Genomic DNA, 23,470 nt, shown 5'->3' with positions numbered 1-23,470 from the left:
TGGGATTATGTCATGCCTCAGGCGACAATGACAGATTACAAACTCATAGCCCTTTTCTTTAAAGCCACTCCTGAGACATGAACCACTAACCTCCTGGTCAAAGTCATGACATAGTTAAGCTCAATGCCATTCACTGCTCATGTTGTCCACAGAAAAGAACAGCAGAAAATCCCAGTTGAGGAGACCTTTCTATAGTTGGAGAGGACTAGGCTGTTCTCCCCAGAGCTCCAGTCAATGAGCTGGAGGCAGAGAGCTCTGAGAGGAGTCAAAACACTGGAATGGAAATGCGATAGTGAGCTACTCTAACAGTTAGCCTTGTTTCTCAGGTTTCAGAGGAGGAAAAACAAGCTTAGCTCAGATCAAAACATCAAGTATTCTCCGCCACCAACAGTGATGCTCTTTGCTGCGTGAAACTTCCAGTGTGCTGTCCTACCGCTTGCTTGTGTCGTAAACTGTGAAAATGAATTACAATTGGATGACAAATCAACCAACATTATCCTGTTTCCTGCAAGAAATATACTCCTATCCACCACGGAAAGTTCTGGTTCAAGAGAACACAGGATGTCAGTGTGTTTTCTGGGATCTTAGACTCCAACCTGAGCCAAACATCAAGCAGTTATGTTAGGATGAAGATTAAGGGGACCTTTAGGGCAGTTATTGTGCTTCAGAAGAACACATAGCCTGTCCTTAAATTTCCCTGTTTTCCCGCTCTGTATTGCGTCCTCTTTCTCCTCTGCAACTTTACAGTAAATCTGGATTATTTCATTCTTTTCTCTCCTGCCAAGTGCAGTTTAAAAAGCCCACGGATCCTGCCACGTAGACGCTGACTGCCTAAGTCCAGGCTTGGCTGCAGCACATCCCTGCTGGCTTCCAGCATCTCTTGCCTGAGCCCCTCTCAAGCACGCGCTCCAGCTGAAGTTTCGATTGCTTCTTCAGCCTCTCTCTCTCTCTCTTTCTCTCCCTCTCTATCTCTATATACCTTTCTCTCTCTGCCTCTCTTTCTCTCTCTCTCTCATATATGCACACATGTACTTACACACAAACTATATGCAAACTGAGTTGTGACTATGGTCTTTAAAAAATCTTTCCCTCTTAATTACTGTTACTGCTCCACTGCAATACACACACACACAGTCCTACTGTTGCTGACTTCAGGGTTTAAATGTGTTCTAGCTTTTGGAATAATCAGGGAGAGATTAAGGTAAACTGTATTTACTCAAAGCGCCTAGCTGACTGTCTGAAACTGACCGATTTAGTTACAAGTTAGAAGAAACAACGTGTGAGCGAATTTATATGTGTATCCACTATGACTGTGCATTTCTCTCTAGGTGAGACTGTGCATTCACAAGCACATTTGGCATGCTTCCCTGGAATACTCTAGCATTCATTTAACCTCTCCCCTACCCCCCACCCCACCTCGCTGTCTCTCTCTCTCTCTCAAAAAAAAAAAAAAAAAAAACAGACAGAGACCGCCCTGAGATGTAAATCTGAACTGACTGGGATGTCCCCCCTCACCCTGGGGGTGAACTCGAGCGGGCCAAACTCAAAGTGACACATCAATCCTTTTTAGAACTTGGCCAACTTCACCTGAGCCTTCTCCGTCTACATCTGTGCTCTCACGGGGAGGAAAATCAGACAGGCAAGGAAATGGATGGTCAGGGGGAGTGCGGACTCACAGACCGCTGAAGGATGGAAGCGCTCAGAGGGATTCATCCTTCAAAAATGGAAAGGGGTCTGACTGGAAGAGCATAGCTTCTGAACATCAATTTTTATTATAATAGTTCAAGATTAACAATATCTTTTCTGTAACGAATGAGCTTGTATTATTACCGCCTGGGTAAAAGGCTGATTGATTAGTTCTAATTTGAGAGATCCACGGGAAACAGATCTGAGAGTTGTGCAAATGAGGATCTATATCTGTTAGAGACTAGAGATGACACACAATATCCTTTTCAGCCCTCTTCAGCTCGATTATGATCAGGCTGTGACAGATTCCACATCCCTGTACCCTCCACGTGCCATCTTTTTTGGATATCTGCTGTGCAAGACGCATCGATTCTACACAGAACATTTCAGAATCTGTGTTGTTCGACATGAATAAACATGTCTAAGTCTTTCTGTAGACGTACACTGTAGTCCAGCATTGAGAAATGGGACGTGTTCCTATTTCTGAATGCAGGAGATACGAGATCACGAGTTCACTCTCAGCTTTCAGAGGAGAAAAAAAAAAAACCTGAAAGCGAAAAACGAAAATACATAATGAAAGACATATAAACTGGATATTTTCCCTTGAACTAGGAATGAGTAATCCAAACAAATATCTACGTCACAAGAGTTCTCCATCCTCCCAACAATTCCCATCCAGCAGGACAAATATGGTTTGGATTAAGGAGTGAATTTGTTTACCAGGTTACTAAGGTGTGTACTGATGTAATGGCCTACAATGAGCTTATTTCCCGCAGCGAATACAATGTGATGATTGACTTTTACTTCATATTAACGCGAACAACAAGAGGTCCACTCAGGGAGTCAATACACTGTTGACTGTTTCTAATCGAAATGCTTAGACAAGCACGAAAGCGGGCAGTTTAAACAGAGCCACAGACTGTGTGGAGTCATATCCATGAAGGCTGTAAATGCTTCCTCATGGCACGACAGGACCCTGTGGTCTCGGAGAATCTAAATGAAGGACGGACAGTGAGTGTTACATGGGGTCTCGACATCCACCGGCCAATGGGGAGAGTGGACAGCCTAACCCTCTTGAATTATTTGGTGTTTGTGTTGTGTTATATGTTTTATATGGGGATTTTACAAGGGTAATTTATGGTTTAAGGGGAAAACGTCACAGATCAGGGAGAGAAATAGTTTTGCTCACAAATACATTCTTTGTAGCAGTAATGAGTCCAAGTAACACAATCTGAAGTGTATAAATGTAACGGTTTTAAATGTGTCTGGTATTGTGCAAGTCATTATAGGTTTTGTGATAAGTGATGTCTAAAGTGATGTCTTTTGGGCTGTTTTGTGTGAAAACATTACCGGATCAAATTGCTGTCATCCAGTTTTACTGGATCTTACTGGTAAAGGTGATGACAGAACTACCTAGTGAGCTATCTTTCTACCTGTAGATTCTAGGCTGCACCTTTTTACTTGTGTTTTTAAAACTTCCAGTCAGTTCAGATGACTCTAAGAATTTGATGTTAATCATTTTATGTTTGCCTTTCTGATATTTGAATCAGAGTTTTTTTTTTTTTTAAATTGTAACCGGCCTGGACCTGCCTGCACCAGACTGAGAACCTTGGGTCCACAGACGTAACTGAATGAAGAAAAGCAACAATATCAGCACTGTTAATGTTTGCAAGTGTAAATTCCTATTTTTCTTATGAGATGTTCCTTACTGTCATTTCTTTGTGTTAAAATGTATGAATCACCTGAAAGGTCCTACGCTGCAGAAAGGGTCTGGACCCATGTGCTTGTGTGTTTTACTTCAGTACTTAGCCGACTTAGCTTATATAGGCTTCGTAATTAGCATTTAGGTAGAGTTAGGTAACTAGCTAACACACTGATGGACTTTCAGTGTGTATTCTATGCATTTTTACGTTTGCTGTCACAATGTAAATGTGTGGTAAGGCAGTTAATTGAATTTTGCTTTATAGCCTTATGTTAGGGGAACTCAGGTGAAGTAGGTCAAAGCTAGAATCCACCTGGCTGTCCACAGTGTTTTGTCCTGTATAAACCTGCCATCATAATTTAAAATATTTTTAAAATAAAATTGAATAAAATACAGAAAACAGGTTGAAGGATAAGTCTATTACATTTTTGTGTAAGCATGCCTAACTTTTTTTTTTTTAAATTTTCATTAAGTATTGAGCTAGTACAGTGAATTATTAAATTTGTATTGTTGATGAGAATCTAGCTTCTTCCATGTGTAAAAATAAACCCATCCTGTGACTTAAATGTGAAACATGACATTGCCTTTCATGAACTGTTACAGTGAATTAGTTTTCTTCCCTGGAAGAAAAGCAAGGGCTCCTAGTTAGTTGACAAGCCAGCTTAAGGCAGTAACTCATCTCAGAGGAGGTGTATTTAGCAAAGAATCATTCAGTTAGGAAACCAGGAGAAACGGCAAGGCTAAAGTAAAGTGTTTGAGTCTCAGGAGCAGGTCAGTGCTCATCAGCATGCATGTCTAAACCCTGTACAGCCTTCTGCCAGCGGAAGCGAGAGAGAGAGAAGCAGCCCTGACCTCTGGGGTGGAAGTCTGCCGTGTGATTGACAGCTGGCCTCTTGATGGCAGAGGAGCGATACAGGATGTGATGCCGGCCAAGCCCTCCTTCCTCCTCTCCTGTCATGTCTCCCCCACTCTGTATGGGCTCGATGAAGAACTCCTCCTGACCTGCGCGAATCATCCCAGCCTGGCAGGGAAAGAGAGGGAGAGAGAAAGATGGATAGAGAGAGAGCATTAGAGAAAGGAGGAGAGTGAACATTGAGTCATAAATGGAAGGAGGAGAAAGAATGAACATTTATTTCACAGACAGATACAAAGCTCACACGCTAAATCCATTAAGTGAACTTGCTCAGAGGGACTATTTCGGTCTCGTCGGTATATCATTTTCAGCAGCTTGGGTAAGAAACCTTCGGGCGACCTGATCTCAAAATCAATTCATGCTCTCCAGCTCCATATACACCCGTGCTCAGGTCCCGAGTAATACTAAATCGCTGCGACATTAGCAGTCACACGCATCAACAAACAGCAACTAAATTTTTACTAACAAACCAATATGTTGCAATAATCGCCAAATTCAAGCTCTAACAATAAATGCAATTACAACTGAGCTTGAAAGAAGGCTTGATAGATAAAATTACAATTCAAACCTCGTAAACTGAGGTTTATATAAATCACACACACACACACGCGGTATTGCTGCAAATGAACTGTTTTTGTTGAAATTCTTGCTGTGTATGTGAAATAGGCAGCAGTTTTAGAGACTTGTGCAGCTCTGGAGCCTGTGGCACAGTTGGAATATTAAGGAGACGGAAAGACAGCATCGGGCAGCTGGGCCTCGGAGACCTCGGCAGATCGATCAGCAAGGCCAGGGACACGTCGCCATGCCTGCAAATTTATTGGATTTCTTTCTCTGCCACCGAAAAAAAAAGAAAAAAAGAAACATCAGGGTCTTTTCCCTTTGGCTTCCATAGCAAATGACAGACAGCTTGAAATGAGGGGACCGGATCAATAGCAAGGTTAGTTCTGCTCTCTCTCACATAGATGATTGTGGTGGTACTGGTTGTGGCAGAGCAAGGGTAAAAGAGTGACTGCCAGATCTTCTGCAGAGTGGAATCGAGGCCCCGGACCCACTGAGGCTGCTGTTTAACACGGTGTCCCGTGAAATATTACACCACGAGCTGTCCTGCCGAACACCCATCCTCCCTCCTCCACACATCCCCCTGTGGGTTCATTACGGCAGAAACACCTGCACGCTGCATAAATGGACACCGCCGGACTCCGGGGCCCAGCCATCACAGGAAACAAGTCACAAGTTCCCAATTTTCAAAGTGCTGACGGTTAAGCAGAGAGAGAGAGAGAGAGAGAGAGAGACTCAAATTATGCCCAAAACACTTTCCCCTGCATAAAACTGGAGCTCTGCATTGCTACTTACTTTGACTGGACTGACTTGACTGGATGTCCTCAGAAATCTGACACTCTAAATGAATACTAGATACCTTTTTTCAACATGTCAGTATTCATATATCACATCTTTGACGATGGCAGGCTGTCTAGACGTCAGTGCTTCAGTCCCCTTTGTAACATGCATGTCCTTGAACCACAAAACAAAAACAAACAAACAAACAAACAAAAAAACAGTACTTGTCCTCAAAAGATCGACTCTAGGTAAATGTTCAGAGACTGGGAGTCAGAGCAGGGGTACATAACCTGTGAAATTCAACACCTTTATGTTGGTTTTACAGTATGCATATATACTCACAACTTCAACTGCATCTAAGTAAGCTGCATGTTAACTGTGGCATCCATGCAACATAAGCTTGTAGCTTGTAGCCTCTTTACCAATGCTTTATAGCCGGTTTTGTGTGGGCAAACTTATAAATGCGCTGTGCCTTTTCAGTTTCTACTACCATGTTATTAACATTAGATAGTTCACTTTGTCCAAAGGCTCTATTAGAGCATGTTTTTTTGTTTTCCTGGTTGGCTAATCAACATCATCTGAATTGGATAAACATACTTGGCTCAGACTTATAGCTAGCATCATGAAAAAGACCAAAAAGTACACCAGCAAGACTGTGTTGAACTGTTCTACAAAGTATTGAATTCATGTAGCAATTCTGGCAGCTGTGACATCTGACATCTTATCATTTTCATCTGTCGTGTGTGTCTAAAGTTTCTGTCGTCCTGCATTTTAGTGTTGTCAGTCTTGGCCAAGCTATCAAATTCCTACATAAGACCAGATTTCTCATTCAAAATACTGGATGTACAAACATATCGTCTCTAGGCCGATTTTGATAGCATGGAAAACCACAAACAGAATTACAAAACTCATTATTGAAAACCGCAAATCTCTCTTTTCCTCAGCAAGAGAGAGATGAGTATGTGTTGATGCAGCTACTCGGAAAAACTAATAAACTGAGGCATGCGACTTTTTATTCAGCAATTGTGTGAGTTTGGAGTCTTTTCAGGATAATCTTTTCCATTCGGAGTTCTTTTGACATGCCTCCAAATCCCATAATCGGAAATGAAACCATTTTATGAAAAAAACCCAAAACAAAACAAAAAAAGCCTTTGCCTCATGGAAAGATTCTTCTCTGGTTCTTAAATCTTACATATACATTAAAAAATGGTGTTAACATTTGTGTTCGAATAAGTTAATTGGTAAAACGTCTGCCTGTGGGAGCTAGGAGCATAAGGTTCATCCATCAGGATAAGCCAGTCCAGCTGAGTGGTCTAACCTGTGGCAGGCCACAGATGAAGCTGTAGGAGAGTCCAACACTCCTTTATCAGCAAAACTGCTGATCTGTGGTTGATTGCCAACACCAGGGATGGGGGAGAGCTCAGAAGGATTTTTGGCTCTGTGCGGTCTGTGTGTATGCGTGTGTGTGTGTGTGTGTATGTATTTGTGTTGATTGGAGCAGTGCTCTGTTTGGATCAGACCAGCTGGGTTGTCCTATCCTCTCATTATCATCCTGGAGATGTGCCACTTCACAGCTTCTAACGAGGAAGTCTCAGCAGCTGTCTATACTGCAGTCTACATTGCCATGGGAGGTTCCTATCCATTTGTTGCAACTGTAGAACTATAACAGAGCCAGAATGGGGTGGGTGTGACTCCGTCCATTCTATTGTATTACCAGACAGTGGCACCACAGACAAATGGTGAGGATGGCCTGGGAATATATGTCACTTGTTGGATTTTTCTTCTCAACAATCTGTGTAAGTAGCATGGCTAAGATAATCAACAGTATAAACCCAGACTAAGACCAGGAATGTCAAAGTTTACACATTATCCTCTATGATGTAAAAAGAGTAAATAACTTTTTTTAACACTTGCGTTGTTTTGGGAAACATAAGCCGGGTTGCTATGGATGTCAGTGTTACATAAATGGAGATGTAGCTTTAAAATATCTCCGTAAATGGAAGCATAGCATTCTTTGCAAAACTTGTAAATGCTGGCTCTTATTTTCGGGCTGAATTCAGTTTTAACCGCAGTAGATCAAGTTTTAAAGTAGCCTGCCACTTATGAGCCAAACATTCAGTTAACGATGCCAGTGAGACAAGACCTACTGGAGTAAGGGGAAACCATTTTATTGTCAAAGGTATTAGACGATAAATTTAACCAAAACTTTCATATGGGTTTACTGACTCTGATTATTCACCATGGAATTTGTGGAATATTCGCCATGGATCATCATCTAAATACAGATTTAGATGTCTATGGGTGATTTTCATATCAATTAGAAGTGGTAAATATTCTATTTTTTCCCAAAAAGTCTATTTAGAGTCTAAGGTTTGGACACACCCAAAACCACAAAGTTTATAGACTCACCCAACAGTACATTTGTATGACTAGACATATTTATGAACTTGAAGGCTAGCTATTTATTTATTTACCAGGTCTAAGAGCTGTGAAACTTGGTACAGAGAATTTGTCCAGTACCCTTAAGAAAGGTGTGGTCTTTTGGAACCATTACAGGTATGGACTTAACAGCCTACCTAAAAAAAAAAGAAAGTTCAGTTTCTTAATTTACTCCCTCCCTCACGGCAGCTGGAGACGGTCACACCCCCCAAACTTGGAATTTGAAGACATTCCTGTATCCTCTACATTTCATCTTTATTGTGGCGACAAGAAAAAATAAATTGTCCATAGCAATCCAGCCACTATACTTTGAAGTCCATGGTTCTCGTGGCTATACATTGACCTTACAGGCTACATTAAACTTAGGACTCTTTGCCCTCTAGGTCTTAGGTCAGTCAAGACTCAGCACAGACTATTTTTTCCATCACACTGAGACAAAGTCTTTTAGACCTTAAATCTACACAGACATCAGCATCCTGTATTTGAAGCTAGAATGAAGACCCAAAGGCCAAACCCAGATTTATTATCTGATTACAGAATCAAAACAGCCACAATGATTTATTATGACCTAGACCTCTGACAATATACTCATTCAGCTATATACTGATGTACACTGTTTCAGCCGTTACATACAGAAAATAAATAAAGGATTTTTTGTGTAATCATTAAACTAAATGGTAAATGCGCTTCATGTAGCAACTTGGGAATACATATAGTATTGTATTATGTAAGGACACTACTGTACTTTAAGATTGCAGAGATGTGTCAGTGTATAACTCGTGGAAATACACTCATATAATAATTTGATTAAATGACAATGCTTTTGCTGTGGTATTCCCTCTGTAATGTGTGCATTATGAGATGTACTGGGTAAAATTTTTACTTGAAGTCGAGAGTTCAAATCTGACGTGTTTACTGACATAGTAGTAAATTACAGTTAAATAATTACAATAACGCTGAAATATTTTATTGCGGTCATGAGTTGTTTGTTTTCCCCAGAAGAAGTATGGTCCAAAAGAAGTGTGCCCAATCTGTCTCTCTTTAAATTTTAATGGAATGACAATCTATCACTATAAATTAACTATGAAGTATGAAGGCGTTACAGTAACTCCCTGTCTAGTCAAAGGACTTATTTATTACACATATATCATAATAAGTTCTCATGCATGATTATCAGTTAGGGAAAAGGCCATGTTAATGTAGTCAATAAGTTAAACTGTCTGAACTGACTGAAATTACATTTCACAGATTCCTTTCACACATGTGCGGGAACACACACAGACACACACACACACACACACAATTGCATGGAGTCTGATTTAACAAAATTTGTAAAATATACATAAACAAACCATTCAATCAACCCATCCATCCATCCATCAATCAGTCAGCTTGTTTGGTGCCATTGAGAACCAACAACATTCATGATAGTCAGAATACTTTTGTTACCTCCTTTTGTCACCTAAAAGTGTGTCTCTTTTTGTAATTTTTTTACTATCTTTGCTACCTCCTCATTGAAGCAGTCAACCTTTGACTCCATACGAATTAAACAATGCACTAAGAAAATACTTATTAATCTTTATCTTAAGCCTAAAATGTGGATTGAGGCTGAAAGAAAAGGGAAAAAAAATAACTGAGACCAATGGTACCATATTAAGAAAAACTAAAATTAGGCATAGGTGATTCTTAGTTGTAAATCTCCTCTGGATATTTGAACATTTTTAGCATACAGTTTAAAACAAATGATAATCTGATCTGTAAAGTTTAGTACATGTGAGGCATTGTAGTTATATAATTTTTCCTTTCCATACCCAAAGTAGTACCAGATGCCTTAATGGCCTATGGGGAGAGTTCGCTGTTTCTGATGTATGGGCCCATTTTGACCACTACCTCCTAATGACACTGTCAACATGATTTTTCCAACATGTTATTTCGGAAGACCAATGTCTATCAATATTTTTATTGTTTATTCAGCAAGAATATCAATGTGTTGCTGACAGTGCACAAAGACACACAGCTTGTGTTGAAGACTGATCATAAAAGTTGCTGCTTAGTCCTGTCTCTTCTGAGAATTAGATAACTATCAATATGATTACATCACTCACAAGTCCTGTGCTGGTGAGCAAAATGATTTTGTTTTACCCATTTAACATTTCAAAACAGTTTTTATTTGGAATTTTAGTTAATAAAATGACAATCATTAAAAGCTTGGTAGGTCAGAGTGGTTGCACTTTAGATTGTTTCAGAAAATAAATGTCTTTGGAGAAACATACAAAAAAGAAGAAACCATAAGTCATCTACCCTGCTATCGAACACCAGGGCAAGGATTATAAATTAGCAAATGAAATGTCAAAATTATGTTGAAAAAATCAGGTCAAAAATGAACCTCTCCTTCTAGGCACAGTAAGTCAGGTAAGAAGACATGCATGTTAATCAGTCTGTACAATCAGCCTTCAAGTGCACGGATGTAACCAGATCCCATGCCTTGCTTCAGCTCTCACTGTGCAACAGGGTGTAGTCAACGAAGTGCAGGTACAAGTTTAATTTCATGCTAACTGGAGGGATTGCAGATTCAAGAGATGCAAAGTAATATGCTCAATGCAGCACATGATCTCTAGAGGTCTTGAGGCACAAAAACTATAGCAACAGACATGCTCATTCTTGACATGTAGAAAAAGCCATATTGGTTAACGCATAGAACAGTGACTCCTATCTCTATTTTACTGTGGCTTATGTTCTGTTCCTCAAACTGCAGAGCACCTAGTATTCTGGTCAATAAAAAAGGTCAGATGTCTTCAGCTGAACAGAAATCTATATTCCCCCTTTCGTAACAACATCCATAATCCAAACAGAAACAATTCATGGGAAAGCTGGGGCTTTACTTTCACTTAACGATTGTAAAGTACCATTTTACTAGTTCAAAACTGAGACGAAGTGACGATTACAGGCCTTTCCATTCTGACTTGATTCCCAGGCATAAATGATCCAAGACTGGAAAGAATGGAGGAAAAGGTCTAATCTGTTGGCACATGTTTAAATGAGAGACCAAATGCAGCTGCCTGCAGAGTATTAAGTAAATACTTGCTCTATAACTGCCCCAGAAAAGTTCTCTGGATAACGACAGTCATATTTATACCAGCAGAGGCCCTCCAGGTAAGTATGACAGGTAGAGCTAATGACTGTCACTTAAGCCTACCATGATATCACTATTAACACTTCATTTTCTTGGAGTAACAGTACTAGCCAGTAGGGATTAGAGCCCAACTGATATAGGGTTTTTAAGACTGATACCAATTTCGATATTTGAGGATTTAAAAATCCAATAATGATATATCAGCCGATATTCTTTTTTTTTTTTTTAGAAACACTAAAGATTTTCCCTAACATTTGTTATGTGTAGTTATTTAAGAGTCCTCACCAAGATAACACATGATGTAGTTTAAAAATAAACTTGTTTTATTGTTATAAATAGTACTTTGAACAAACAAAGTATATACTGAACAACAAAATGTACTAAAGTTTTGATAAATAATGCAATAGACTCATACAGTGACCTAGAGCAAACGCTGCTATTGAATGCATCTAACACCAGGGCTGCCAACCCTCATGCATTGAGCGTGAGACTCACGCAATTGACACAGATCTCACGATCTCACGCCTTTTCTCATGCTAACTTTCGCCTTTGCTTCCTCCGATGTAAAATTTGTGATTTTTAAGCAAAGGAACAGCAGTGAGTGCAACAACAAATCATTGTGATGTGCATTCTGATGGAGCAGCCAATCACAATGATAATGTGGTCAAGCAGCTAACCCGCTGGGCTTGCGTGGATCAAGGCTAGAGGAACAAATATATAGGCACAATGGTTATTTGTCTAATTTTATGCATTTGTCAGGTGTTACTCAGGATCTGTTGGTGTGAAGTTGTAGAGCTGGCCTACACCTTGCAAGGTTAGCAAAGTTATTGCAGGATTGCAGCACTTATTTACATCGTTTTATGCTTAAAAACATCATAAAACATATGGTACCAGTCAAACATTTGGACACGCCTAGTAGTTATCGTTAGCTGCTAGTTGTTGTTTTCTAAAGAAACAACCATGGCTGTCAACGACGGCTTGGCTCACAATAATCTTATTTGTATATAATTAGGGCTGGGCGATATAGATGAAATTTATCACAATAAAATGTTTCATTTCAGTCGATATGGATCATTTCTAATGATCTATTTTTAATAGGTACCAGGAGAAAAAAGGTTGAATTTAACCACTCTATTTTGTATGATGGACTGTTAGGGTCACATTAAGGGGAAAAAATTCTGAGATTTCAAGAATAAGGTCATAATATTACAAGAATAATGTCGAAATTGAAAGAAAAGTCATATTACAAGAATAACATTGTAATTTAATGAGAATAAAGTCATATTTCAAGAAAAAACATGAGAAAAAAACCCCATACTATTACGAGAATAAAATTGTAACAAAAGAGGCAATGTCCTCCAAATCCGTGTGGTTCTTTCTTTGGAATAGACACAGTTTCTTGCACAATCTGTTCAAAGTCCTGATAGTTATGATAATGTGGTGCTGATGTGCCAAAAGTATTTCGTTATTTGTGAAACTTATACTAAAGTATAACTTCACAAGATGCTCCAAGTTCCTCATTTTAACGCAAGCGGCAGGCTGCTCCTCTGGCTTTGCCCCTCTAAAATAATACATAGCCTTTGTTCTCGTAATATTATGACTTTTTTCCGTAAAATTACAATTTTATTCACATATTATCAATACTTTTTTCTTGTAAAATTATTCTCAAAATCTCGGAATTGAACTACCTTACTATTTTCAACAATTTCCACACCGTCTGCACTCAATTTCTTCCTCTACGCTATTTCTGTTGTTGTGTCACAAGTTGATGGTGCATCTGAACAATACACCTGTTAAATGATTGGCTGGTTGCTTGTGACTTGTAGCAAGCTCCATTATCAAGGGACATGACTGTCATGTGAGTGCACTGTCCAGGGACTATTTTGTGTGTGTATCTGCATTAGCAGTGATTAAGGGGTAGGCGATATGCAGCAATGCCCAGGATGTGAGCAGCTCCAATCTGTCAAGGTGATTGACGATTTGTGTCAATAAAACGTATGAAGTATTGAATAACGCAATCCCAGTTTTCTTCATCAAATAGCAAACTGAACAATGATAGGCTGTTTATAAGCCAGGGAGGGAGTACGATTTGGGTTTGTTCATGCGACCAAACTTTGTGTATTTGTTATGTGCTTTCCTGGTGGTTTGCTGAATAAATTTAAGTGAAACTATGGAACATTCTATTGAACAATTTTCTTATTGCTATTGATGAAGTGTCTATTGCTGTACATATCGCTATTGTTTTATCGCCCAGGCTTATATACAGTTTATTAATTTTGATTAAAAAGTTATCAACCAATCATATCTTTTATACTTTCTGGTTGTGGGTTTTAGGGTTTAATGGGTTTTAGGTCAGCCTCAAAAAGAAATGTGAATTGAACTTTCAATGTTGTCAGTACATTTAAGGAAATACTGTTCAGCTGTGAAATGTTTTGACGTTTGACAATAAATGTAAGGGAACACAGTACACTTCTTGTGATGTAAGGCTTTTTTTTCCTTTTTCTTCTTTTTTTGATGGTTAAGCACACCACTGTCTAACAAAAATAAGTGCGGTACTAATGAAAATTGCACCTCAACACACAATGCTAAAATTTAGACTAAAGTTAATGAGCTAACTTTCTGCAGTTTCCAGAATTTCTGTCACTTTGGCTTTTGCTTTGTTGTACAAGGCTGGTTTTACAGACTGACTCAAGTGCGGGCGTGACGGGATGTTGTATTTGGGCTCTAGTGTCTTAAGTAGTAAGCAAAATCCTTCGTTATTGACTACTGAGAATGGTCTTAGGTTTTTTTCTTCCCGGCTAAATACTCCTATGGAGCTGGTGATATCTTGTGCTCTTGCACATGTATGAGGCAACGGGGATGCAAAACTTTTATCAGTTTGGCCTTAAGCACTTTCTTTTGTTGTGGTGGCGTTGTACATGCTGCATCATATTCTTGGTATTAGCAGTAGTGTAGCTTTCTATAGTGAATACCATCTTTGTTTTGTCTCTTAATTTGTCACCATTCTCCTGTTGAATGATCGGAAAGCCAAAATGTTGCCATACTTCTGATTTAAAGGAGAATGGCGCATCCTTGATTTCAATCTCAGCTCCAGCCACACTCATTACACGTTTCACGCTGACACTGCTAGTCTGCTACTGAAACCTCTTCTGTCTGTCTATGACTGCGAAAGCGATCCACATTCAGTAGATACTGTATTTGGAATTCTGAATTTTGATCTTTTCCCTGGCTTGTGATATGCAGTATGGTACTCTCTTGTGATGCTGGGCAGCAGCAGCAAGCCACAGCTCGCAGTTAGCCAGGCAATCACGAGGGTAACAACCGCAGTGCACTCTACAGTGTACTGTTTGCCAGCGTTTCTGAGCATGTTTAAAGTAGGCTAGGTTAAGCTATGATGTTCGGTAGGTTAGATGTAGTGTATTACATGCATTTTCGACTTACGATATTTTCAGTTTACGATGAGTTTATCGGGACGTAACCCCATCGTAAGTTGAGGAGCACCTGTATTTGTGTGTTTAAACATTTGAAATAAAATGTATGTTTAGTGATGATAATAATACAAAAATATAATTAGAGCTCATGACAAAAACCATCTAACTTATATGACGTGAACCATCCAGCTTATACGATGCGTGGGAGAATATTCAAAATTTCTTGTGCAATGTTGATTCAAGACAGCAGGTAAACCTCCTCCCGCAGGGACAGATGGTCACCATTGTAAAAGTTAGATCATCATTTTTAAAAGGTCAAATGTCAAATCTGTAATGTCATCAATGTCAAGTCAAATGTGTAAATGTGTAAACATTGACAAAGACTATGTTTACACTGCAAGCCTTAGTGCTCAATTTGGATTTATTGCTCAGATCCGATTTTTTTTCGTTTGGCTGTTCACAATATTTTTTAAATGTAGTCAATATAATGTACAGCGAGCCAGTCATTACTGCTAAATAAGACCCGTCAGGGTGATGCAGGACCCCGACGCAAAGCGGAGATTATCCCATTTATTACACGGCTACTTACTAAAGAACTCAATAATCTGACACAAAATATTTATTTAAAAATGATTTTATTACTTCCGCTAAAAAATAGTCCATAGCAACAGTCTGTTATTCATAGCAGCGGTCTGCTATTCAGAAATAACAAACTGCGGAATTCGTAGAGACAGAACAAATTCATGAGCAGATGGCACAGAAGCGTCACCCCAAATAGTTATGAGGGCTAACACCTCACTGTACCCCCACTGACTACCTCTATCGCAGCTGTCTTCCATGTTTGTATTCACCGAGTGACTCCCACCAGCGCGGGAGTGACATGACGTGTGACATGAAAGTCGCATGAATTCCGATATGACTGTTCAGAATGCAGTCACTTTGCAAAAAATCAGACCTGTATCTGATTTTCATTTTACATAAGAAAGTGGCCAAAATTGGAATTGAAAAGATCGGATTCCATGTGATTTGTGCTGTTCCCACTGTCATGGAAAAAAACCCGAATCTGAGTCACGTATGAGCAGAAATATTGGATTTGGACCGCTTTTGCCTGCACTGTGAACATAGCCAAAAATGTATGTTGAAGACAAATCACACATGCTTTTGGAATCCAGAAAAAGATTATTCTTTCTGTATTCCTCCTGGCTGTAAATTTAAGGCTAAATTGGAGCCTGAGAAAATGAAAGCAAAAGACTGGTTTCAATCAAACTACAGTCATTCATTCATGACAAACAGGTCCTGAGTACCAGATACTCCATATTTAAAAGTTCAATAATAACATGACCGTGTTAACCAGGCTTGACTACATGGTAGCCTGATAATTAGTCCTACAGTTCCATTCATGTTCATATAAAACTACAGAAATCAGGTTAAACTTCAATATGTTTCAAGGCAAGAATGTTGGTGAGTGAGAACATCTGTAGATCTGTGTTTTCGCAATAGTAATTGATAAAAAAAAAAGAAAGAAGAAACTGCAAATCAGCTGAGTCCGCACACCTTCTTCATCTGGGTCATGTCAGGCCTGTATAGAGTTCCAGCCACACAGACTCTGCCAATGGACTCTCAAATGAAATCGCTCAAGGATTACGGCCTCACAACAAGTCTTGATCTCCGAGAAACACGAGCAGACCTGAATTAATACAACACAAACACAGCAGAGAAGAACTGACATCTTTAAAATCTCCAAGGAAGAGAGATTCTTCAGTTCAACTTGCTTATTTTCCCCATATATCTCCAGGGTTGGCGCACCAGAACGACACTAGCACAACCGCCAAAGCTACTGATGCTTGGATTCGTATGACTCAAGGCTTTCTAATGTATCAAGCCATCAGACCGCACACACACTGTTCCATCTTAAGGTCTTTCTTGGCCAAGCTAAGCGTAGAATAACACATACTTACCAGAAGTATGATTTTGCAACAGTTTCATCCGGTTTTTGTCCTATCTATAGTGTCTCGTAACTAGTTGTTTCCAGTTTTCAAAGATTCAGTCTTACATAATGAAAACTCATTTGCAATCCAAAACCAGCACCTAAACACGGGTAGAGAAACTTGCAGTATTTTTTCTTTTTTTGGTATATCTGTTTTGGAAAATTCCTATGAATTTTCCATCTGATACCGCTTAATCTCACTTCAGAGTAACATCTTTATGACTGTAACAAATATATTAATAACCCAGAACTTTGCTCTTCATTAACCGTCCATAAGTACCTGAGGGAAAGGGTCAACATTCTAGTTGAAAAAAAATGTATAGGAGGTTTGTAAAACCTTTCTCTAATGTTTTGTGGTTTCAAGTGTGTAGATATAATGTGTGAAACTCCTTGATGTGTGGACTCTGGAGAGGCATGGTAAATGCCTTGAAGTTTTCAATCTAAAACTATTCGTATCCTACCTAAAACAATTTACTCCACTATAAATCCTGACAAATGCATTAGTATGTCAGTTTCAAATGGTGATGCAGTGTCCGTTCTGTTCAGCCACGCCTACAGCCAGAATGAGAGAGGGAGAGAGAGGGAGCGCTAAAGACGGGGGGGGGGGGGGGGGGGGGGGGGGGGGGGGCGGTAAAGAGAGGATTTTTTTTGTTTGTTTTGCAACATGTGGATTATCTCTAATCAATTACTAAACTCATGTGCACGCACGCTTATCTCTAATATAAACACCAACACACACCCACACATTTTTGTTCTGGGACATTAATTGGGGAATTCATTGTGGGAGATTCTTTGTCGAATTCCACTACAGAACTGCAAAGAAACGGCACAGTTCCTCCTCCCTTTTTTCCCATGATGATCTGCATAGCCCTGCATGCACCAGACAACCAATCACATTCACTTGCTCCACAGGAAAGAGATGAGTGTGTTCAAGGTATCAGGAGAGTACACTGACACAACACACAACACACAACCCACACACACACACACACACACACACACACTTATGCACATAACATGAGTGGAGGGGGGTTTCACAACACATTTGAAAACAAAAGCTTAACTGTCATCCCAGTAGAGTGAGAATCCAACATAAAACACCAGGGAAATGAACATGAATTATTCTCATGTCAGGCAAAGCAGCTGTAACGCATTCTTGAAATACATATATATATACGTATATGTTTCTTTTAATCTGATGTAACCCAGACGCTATCAGCACAAGAATGACCCAAAGAAGATTAATATAAACTGGACAGATTCTAAAGAAAAGAAAGTCTGCTAGCTGATATGCAGGCTTCATGGAGCTTAAATGTGTCAAATCTTTGCAGGATTACACTCTATGCTATGTCATACGAGCACTGCAAAAGCACTAAAGTCCAACAAAAACAAGGCCTATGAAAAAGTATGTCATGCATGGCATTAATCCGAACCATTCAGTCCTCTAGAAGCACTGTAGATGAATCAACACAAAGTGGTGAGGGAGAGGGAGAGAAACAGAGAGAGAAAGAGAGAGAGAGGGAGGGAGATCTTGGCTACAGCTGGACTTCTTGTGCTTCATTTAAGGAAGAACTTCCCAGATGTTTCCATATGTTCTTGTGAAGAACAGAGGACTGGCACATTCACTGACATCACCCAGACGAAACCAGTATATATCAAATATCAGCAGACACTTCATTTTCACTTTAAATGCCAAAACCTCCCACAAACAATATCCATCTTGTTTTTTTTTTATTTTATTTATTTATTTTTTTCCAGACTGCTGTCTCGGACCGTCGACTGTCCTCTTGTACGGAGCCTTCTCTTGACCCTGACGTTACAGTTCTTGTCAGTCTGAAATCCTGCACACTAATTTTGGTTCGCCCGCAGAGAGCGAAAGGTGGCGGCAACAGCTTGTGACCCTGCTGGTTGGCTGAGGCACACAGACTGGCTCTGCACCTCCCACTCACTTCTCACTTAGTGGGGAAGCAAGACGAGCTGTGTGCACCTGCCCTACCGAGTTAACAACTCCAGCTCTGATGCTGATGTGCCGCTCAGCTAGTTGGCACATCCCCCTGTGTCGGTCACAGAGCTGGAGCCGATCTACGGCTATGTGTCTATAAGTCCCTTCAGGAGGCAGTGTCTTCATAATGATATCATGCATAAATTATCCGAGAGATCTCTTCATGCTCGGCGTGAAGACAGAGCTGAAGCAGAATACAAATGAATGATTCTCATTTGGAGCATTTGTATTGGTGAGGAGGGTTAAATAAGTAGATGTACTCTCTATGGACAATACAGCAGGTATACATAAGATCTACAGAACATGGATCAGTCGCTTACATCTTATTTTACGGAGAGCAGTACAAACGTGTTAGCTATGGTAAAGGTCGCGTGTGAATCTCATGTTTCCCCTTTCTGAAAGTGTTGACTTATCAGCAAAAACCTTTCTTAAATACAGGTAAAAAAAAACAACAAAAAAAATAGAAACAGAGGCTGAAGATTGCTTGCAGACTGATAGACTTTTTACATTTTCAGCAGTCCCTTTACTAGAACATGACCTTACTGTCACTGCCTGCGTGGTCATTGTGATTAAAGTCAATATTCTTACATGTCTGAGTCAAATGAATGCTGCTAAGGCAGAGAACTTGTATCTTGTTCCCCATTCCACTTGGTGAGAACTGTTTGCATTCCTGAAGGAAAACTGACCTCCGTATAAACTATATTGTTTACTCTATGATGAAAAAAACTACTAAGAGAAGTGGAACTTTGACTAATTCAAAACCAGCAAGCAACTAGTCTGATGAACCGGAGCATGTCATTTTTTCCAGATGGATAAATTAAAGAATGAGTGAGTCTGCATTCAAATAACCCTACACTGTTATTTATCAGTTGGCTTCTTTGTTTGTTTTCACTGATTTTCTCTCTATTGGCCCTTGGGACCACAGTGTTTTATCACTTTTTATTGAATTAAATGGATTTCTGGTAATGTGACAAAGGGAATTTGCGCTATGCCACTGCAGACGCATGATTTTAAATGCAGTATGAACTTGCAAAGCACTGACACTTTGCTCTCCGTGTTATCGAGCGCATTGGTTTAGAAGAGTGATCTAAATAAACCTGAAGGAGCCACCCTGCAAACATTTAAAAAACAATATTTCAAACACCACATTGCATGGTCTGGCTTGGTATATTGTTGTTATTGCAGTCTAGACATTTCAAACAATTTCTAAAAGGTGTTCTAAGCGTGCGAAAAGTCACACCCAACCCTTCACACACCCCTGCATTTGAACTCTGTGCTCAGTGAGATTCTCCCAGTGCCTAATAGAAGTTAAGAAATTTGGATGTGTGACCGATGGAGGCCTGTGCACATGCTCACAGCCACATGTTTTTAAACTCCAGTAACGCAACACTCTCTTCCCAAGACGAACAGGGATAAATTACATGCACAGGTATTTGTACATTTTCACACCCACACTGACAATACCCTGTTTGAATGCTAAAGTGCACAGTGTGTGTTTAGGTCTGGGCTATGTTATGGAGTATGTGGCTTGATGCTTTGGAGAAAATGCACTTGGTGCTTCGAACAATCGGTGTTACACACCTGAGCAATCATATTACATGCTTTGTACAGAACTAAGTGGATCTACACTGTTTAACAGTTGTTATGAGGTCATTAAGGCCACGTGCTTATGCATTTCTTTGCAGAGAGGAGGAAGTCTGTCAGATACAGGATGCTCTGATTTCCCTTGGATGACAGATCTCCACTAAATCTACTGATCTGGAAGCAGCTCCTACAGAGATACAAATCCATGAGTAGTAATTTACCTGCTTTCAGTTCACGAACATGGATCAAAGTCTGGCCAACTATCGGTCAGAGCCAATGGATTGAGGACAGTTAACTGTGGGAGAGTTTTGGAAAGACCTAAAAAAATTACTTTTAATCCAAAAATCTGGTTTATCATTCGGAACACCAGCGGATTCTGTTGTAATGACCATAACTAGCGCCTCTTCAGATTACATCAGCCTCTGACAGACGAATGACCCCTTTTGATGAGAATTAAGAAAAACTTGGCACTTTCACACAACCATGTCATCTGAGCATAGAAACGTTGTAATTACAAAGCAAAAACAAATATCAATCAGTAAACAGTTAAGCATGGACACCATATCCTTGGCGTGTTCATATGAGCTATTCTCCACAGAGAAATGCCAGAGAAACTCTTTTTTTTTTCTTTAAGAACTGTGGCTGATGTACTCACCAGTCCGTCACAATTGCTGATGGCCACGGAAGTGTCTGGAACATTTGTGACATGGCCCACATATAAACAGTCACTGGGCAACAGAGGCTCAAGGCGTGTTTTCTCATTTTCTTCGAGCCACTCTATTTTGGCTCCTGGGGCCACCAGCTTAGAGTTCAGCTTAAGACTCAAATGGAACTCCTGCCCAAACACAGTGACGTTGTAGTACAGAGTTCCCCTGTCATTCAGGTGATCTGTCTCTCCTTCCGTATTCTCCTCCCCCACATCCTGCAATCCGGCCGCCCTCTTCCTGCGCCAGTGGGAGTGCTGTCCGCTCAGTCGGCTGGCGGAGACAGCGTGGGAGAGAAAACGTCCGTCGGCATCAGTGCTCACTGGCTTCACCAGGCCGTACTCCTTCAGGATGTGTGGTAGGTGTTCTGTGCATGGGTAAACGGGGAGTTGCACACACGCACACACAAACAAGCAAACACACACACACACACACACACACACTCATTCAGTATAGGTAGCCTATATAGAATGACCTACTCTTCTCACTAACAAAAACTACTGAACAATCATTCCAACCAGTATCTTACCATCAAGAGTGATACATAGCTATGTCTCAAAACTGGACAACTGTGACTGAGAATGTTTGAAGGTGTAAATGTTTTAGTTTACTTTTTGCATTCGCTACATTCATGTGGCACTTGCACAAGAGCCTTAATACCTCGAAAATTGTCTGACATTTCTGACGCATTAAGACAGCCAGCGGCTCATGACAGATTTGCTCCATGTGTGTTTCTGTCAGTGCTTGTGTGAGCCTGCAAAGCGGGCAGATGCCCTTCACCGTAAAGGCAGAGTAAGCTGCGGCAAAGACTTTACAAACACATGCTACATAATTCAAAGGCAAACAAAACAGCATCAGCATGCAATGAATTGCGATTTTACGCATCACTTAGAGTTTTGAGAAATTATCATTCGCTTTATCGTCCGCGTCCTCCACTTGGGAAAGCCAGGTCTCCGTTTCTAACGGACTCTTTGAGACAAAACAAACTATCACCTACAGCCACTTTCACAGAAATATGTTGTGAGGGGATTTTGTGTCATATGGAATTTAAAGCGTTAAGTGAGCCAAGTGCAATACTGCCCAGAGATAAAAATTTTTTTAAAAAAAAAACAAGTTAGAGACAAGCTTTACAGACTCTAATTGTCTGTTTTTACGTACAGCTAAAGCAAAAGTTAGACATGGTTATTCTGGCACATCTGAGTGCGATTTGGTGGTTGGGATGGAAACGGATTGCAGAAAAAGTTACTGCCACGCAAATGCATTCAAAGCGTTAATGACACAACCAGGCACTTATTATCCTGAATATATGCTATATCCGTCTTACTTTATGAAAGTAAATAGTTTTCCAAACCGTGAAAGAAATGAGTTGCACTGTAACGTGTCTCTTCTTAATGGTAAGCGGAGCGGCTAGTTATCTGGTGGTACTTCGGACTGAAGTAAACATCAATAATAAGTCTGAGCGCATAACAGTACTAAGCATGCCCACGTACCTATGCTATTGGCGATGTAAAGCCCATTCGTGCGCTGTAAGTGAAGAAAAATAATAAAGAATGCATATCTAGGCATAATATCCATTGCAGGTCCGTGGAGCGAGAGACCGCGCAAGGAAGAGGCGGACTTTGAGATCCCAGATAAGCGATCTACCAGCAAATGCAAGTCCCCCCTCCCCTTCTGGACTAGCAGCAAAGTGCACTGTGGATGATCTCTCTCTCTCTCTCTCTCTCTCTCCCTCTCTCTCTCTCTCTCTCTCTCTGTCCCTTAGTAAACGTTTCCCCTCCCAGGACCTCCACAAAAGAGAATACCATTCCCCTTGAAAATTTCTCTAATATGTGAACTGTCAGAATGACTTTTAATTTATGAAATACTATCCATTCTGATTATTTTTGAAATACTACACTGCAACGGGCATTTTCATAACACGAGGCCATCATCACTGCAAGTCCGCCTATCTGGTTGTCTTACGTTTCTTTGAGTGCTTAGGTGAGACTGTGGTTGACTGGTTAACGGGAGAAATATTACTGAGCAACTGTCAAGTAATGAGGATACAACATGAAAAATAAATTAGTGAAAAATGTGTGGTGAAAGGCAGTGACAAATTGTAAGTGAGGAAAAATGAAAAATTCTTTCTGGGCATATGAGCCAAAATATACACAAACATACCAATAGATAAATATATTGTTGGTAAAAAATGCAGAAAAGTTCAAATCTAGATCTATCAGTGTAAAAATATTGTGATTAGGGGGTTACTTACACTTCCATTCAATAATATTACTTCTCCAAAGCAGCCGTAAGAATGTGACTGAAATATTAAACAAATGCAAACAAAAAGAAAATATTTTGAAGGAATATTTCTGTTTTCTTATAAGGACTGCGTACCAATGGTACCATTAAACCGTGGAGATATGCTAAACTGAACACAGTTGGATGTGCTCAGATTCCTCTGAGAGGACATTGAGGTGTCATTGTCAAAGAAAACCAAAGGATGTGTAGAAAGGTCTAGCAACACTGACTTCATTTCTTTTTTTTTTTATGCAGTTATGTCTGACGTGAT

At 40.0% G+C, this 23,470-nt stretch overlaps 1 protein-coding gene across 1 annotated transcript in view; it reads right to left on the bottom strand.

The window, feature by feature from the left end:
• Positions 1-22,494, bottom strand: part of adamts2a (ADAM metallopeptidase with thrombospondin type 1 motif, 2a) — a 46,242-nt gene extending 23,748 nt beyond the window's left edge. The window contains exons 1-3 of the mRNA XM_030783061.1: positions 22,410-22,494; positions 20,871-21,286; positions 4,241-4,409 (exon numbers count right to left, since the gene is read on the bottom strand). Coding sequence (XP_030638921.1) covers positions 4,241-4,409; positions 20,871-21,286; positions 22,410-22,494 — 670 coding nt within the window. The remainder of the gene's footprint in view (positions 1-4,240; positions 4,410-20,870; positions 21,287-22,409) is intronic.
• Positions 22,495-23,470: the final 976 nt, after the last annotated feature.

This window comes from Chanos chanos, chromosome 8 (assembly GCF_902362185.1).
Source record: "Chanos chanos chromosome 8, fChaCha1.1, whole genome shotgun sequence".
NCBI classification, from domain to species: Eukaryota; Metazoa; Chordata; class Actinopteri; order Gonorynchiformes; family Chanidae; genus Chanos; species Chanos chanos.
The sequence above is the reverse complement of the archived record's forward strand: the minus strand, read 5'-3'. Positions and strand labels throughout refer to the sequence as shown.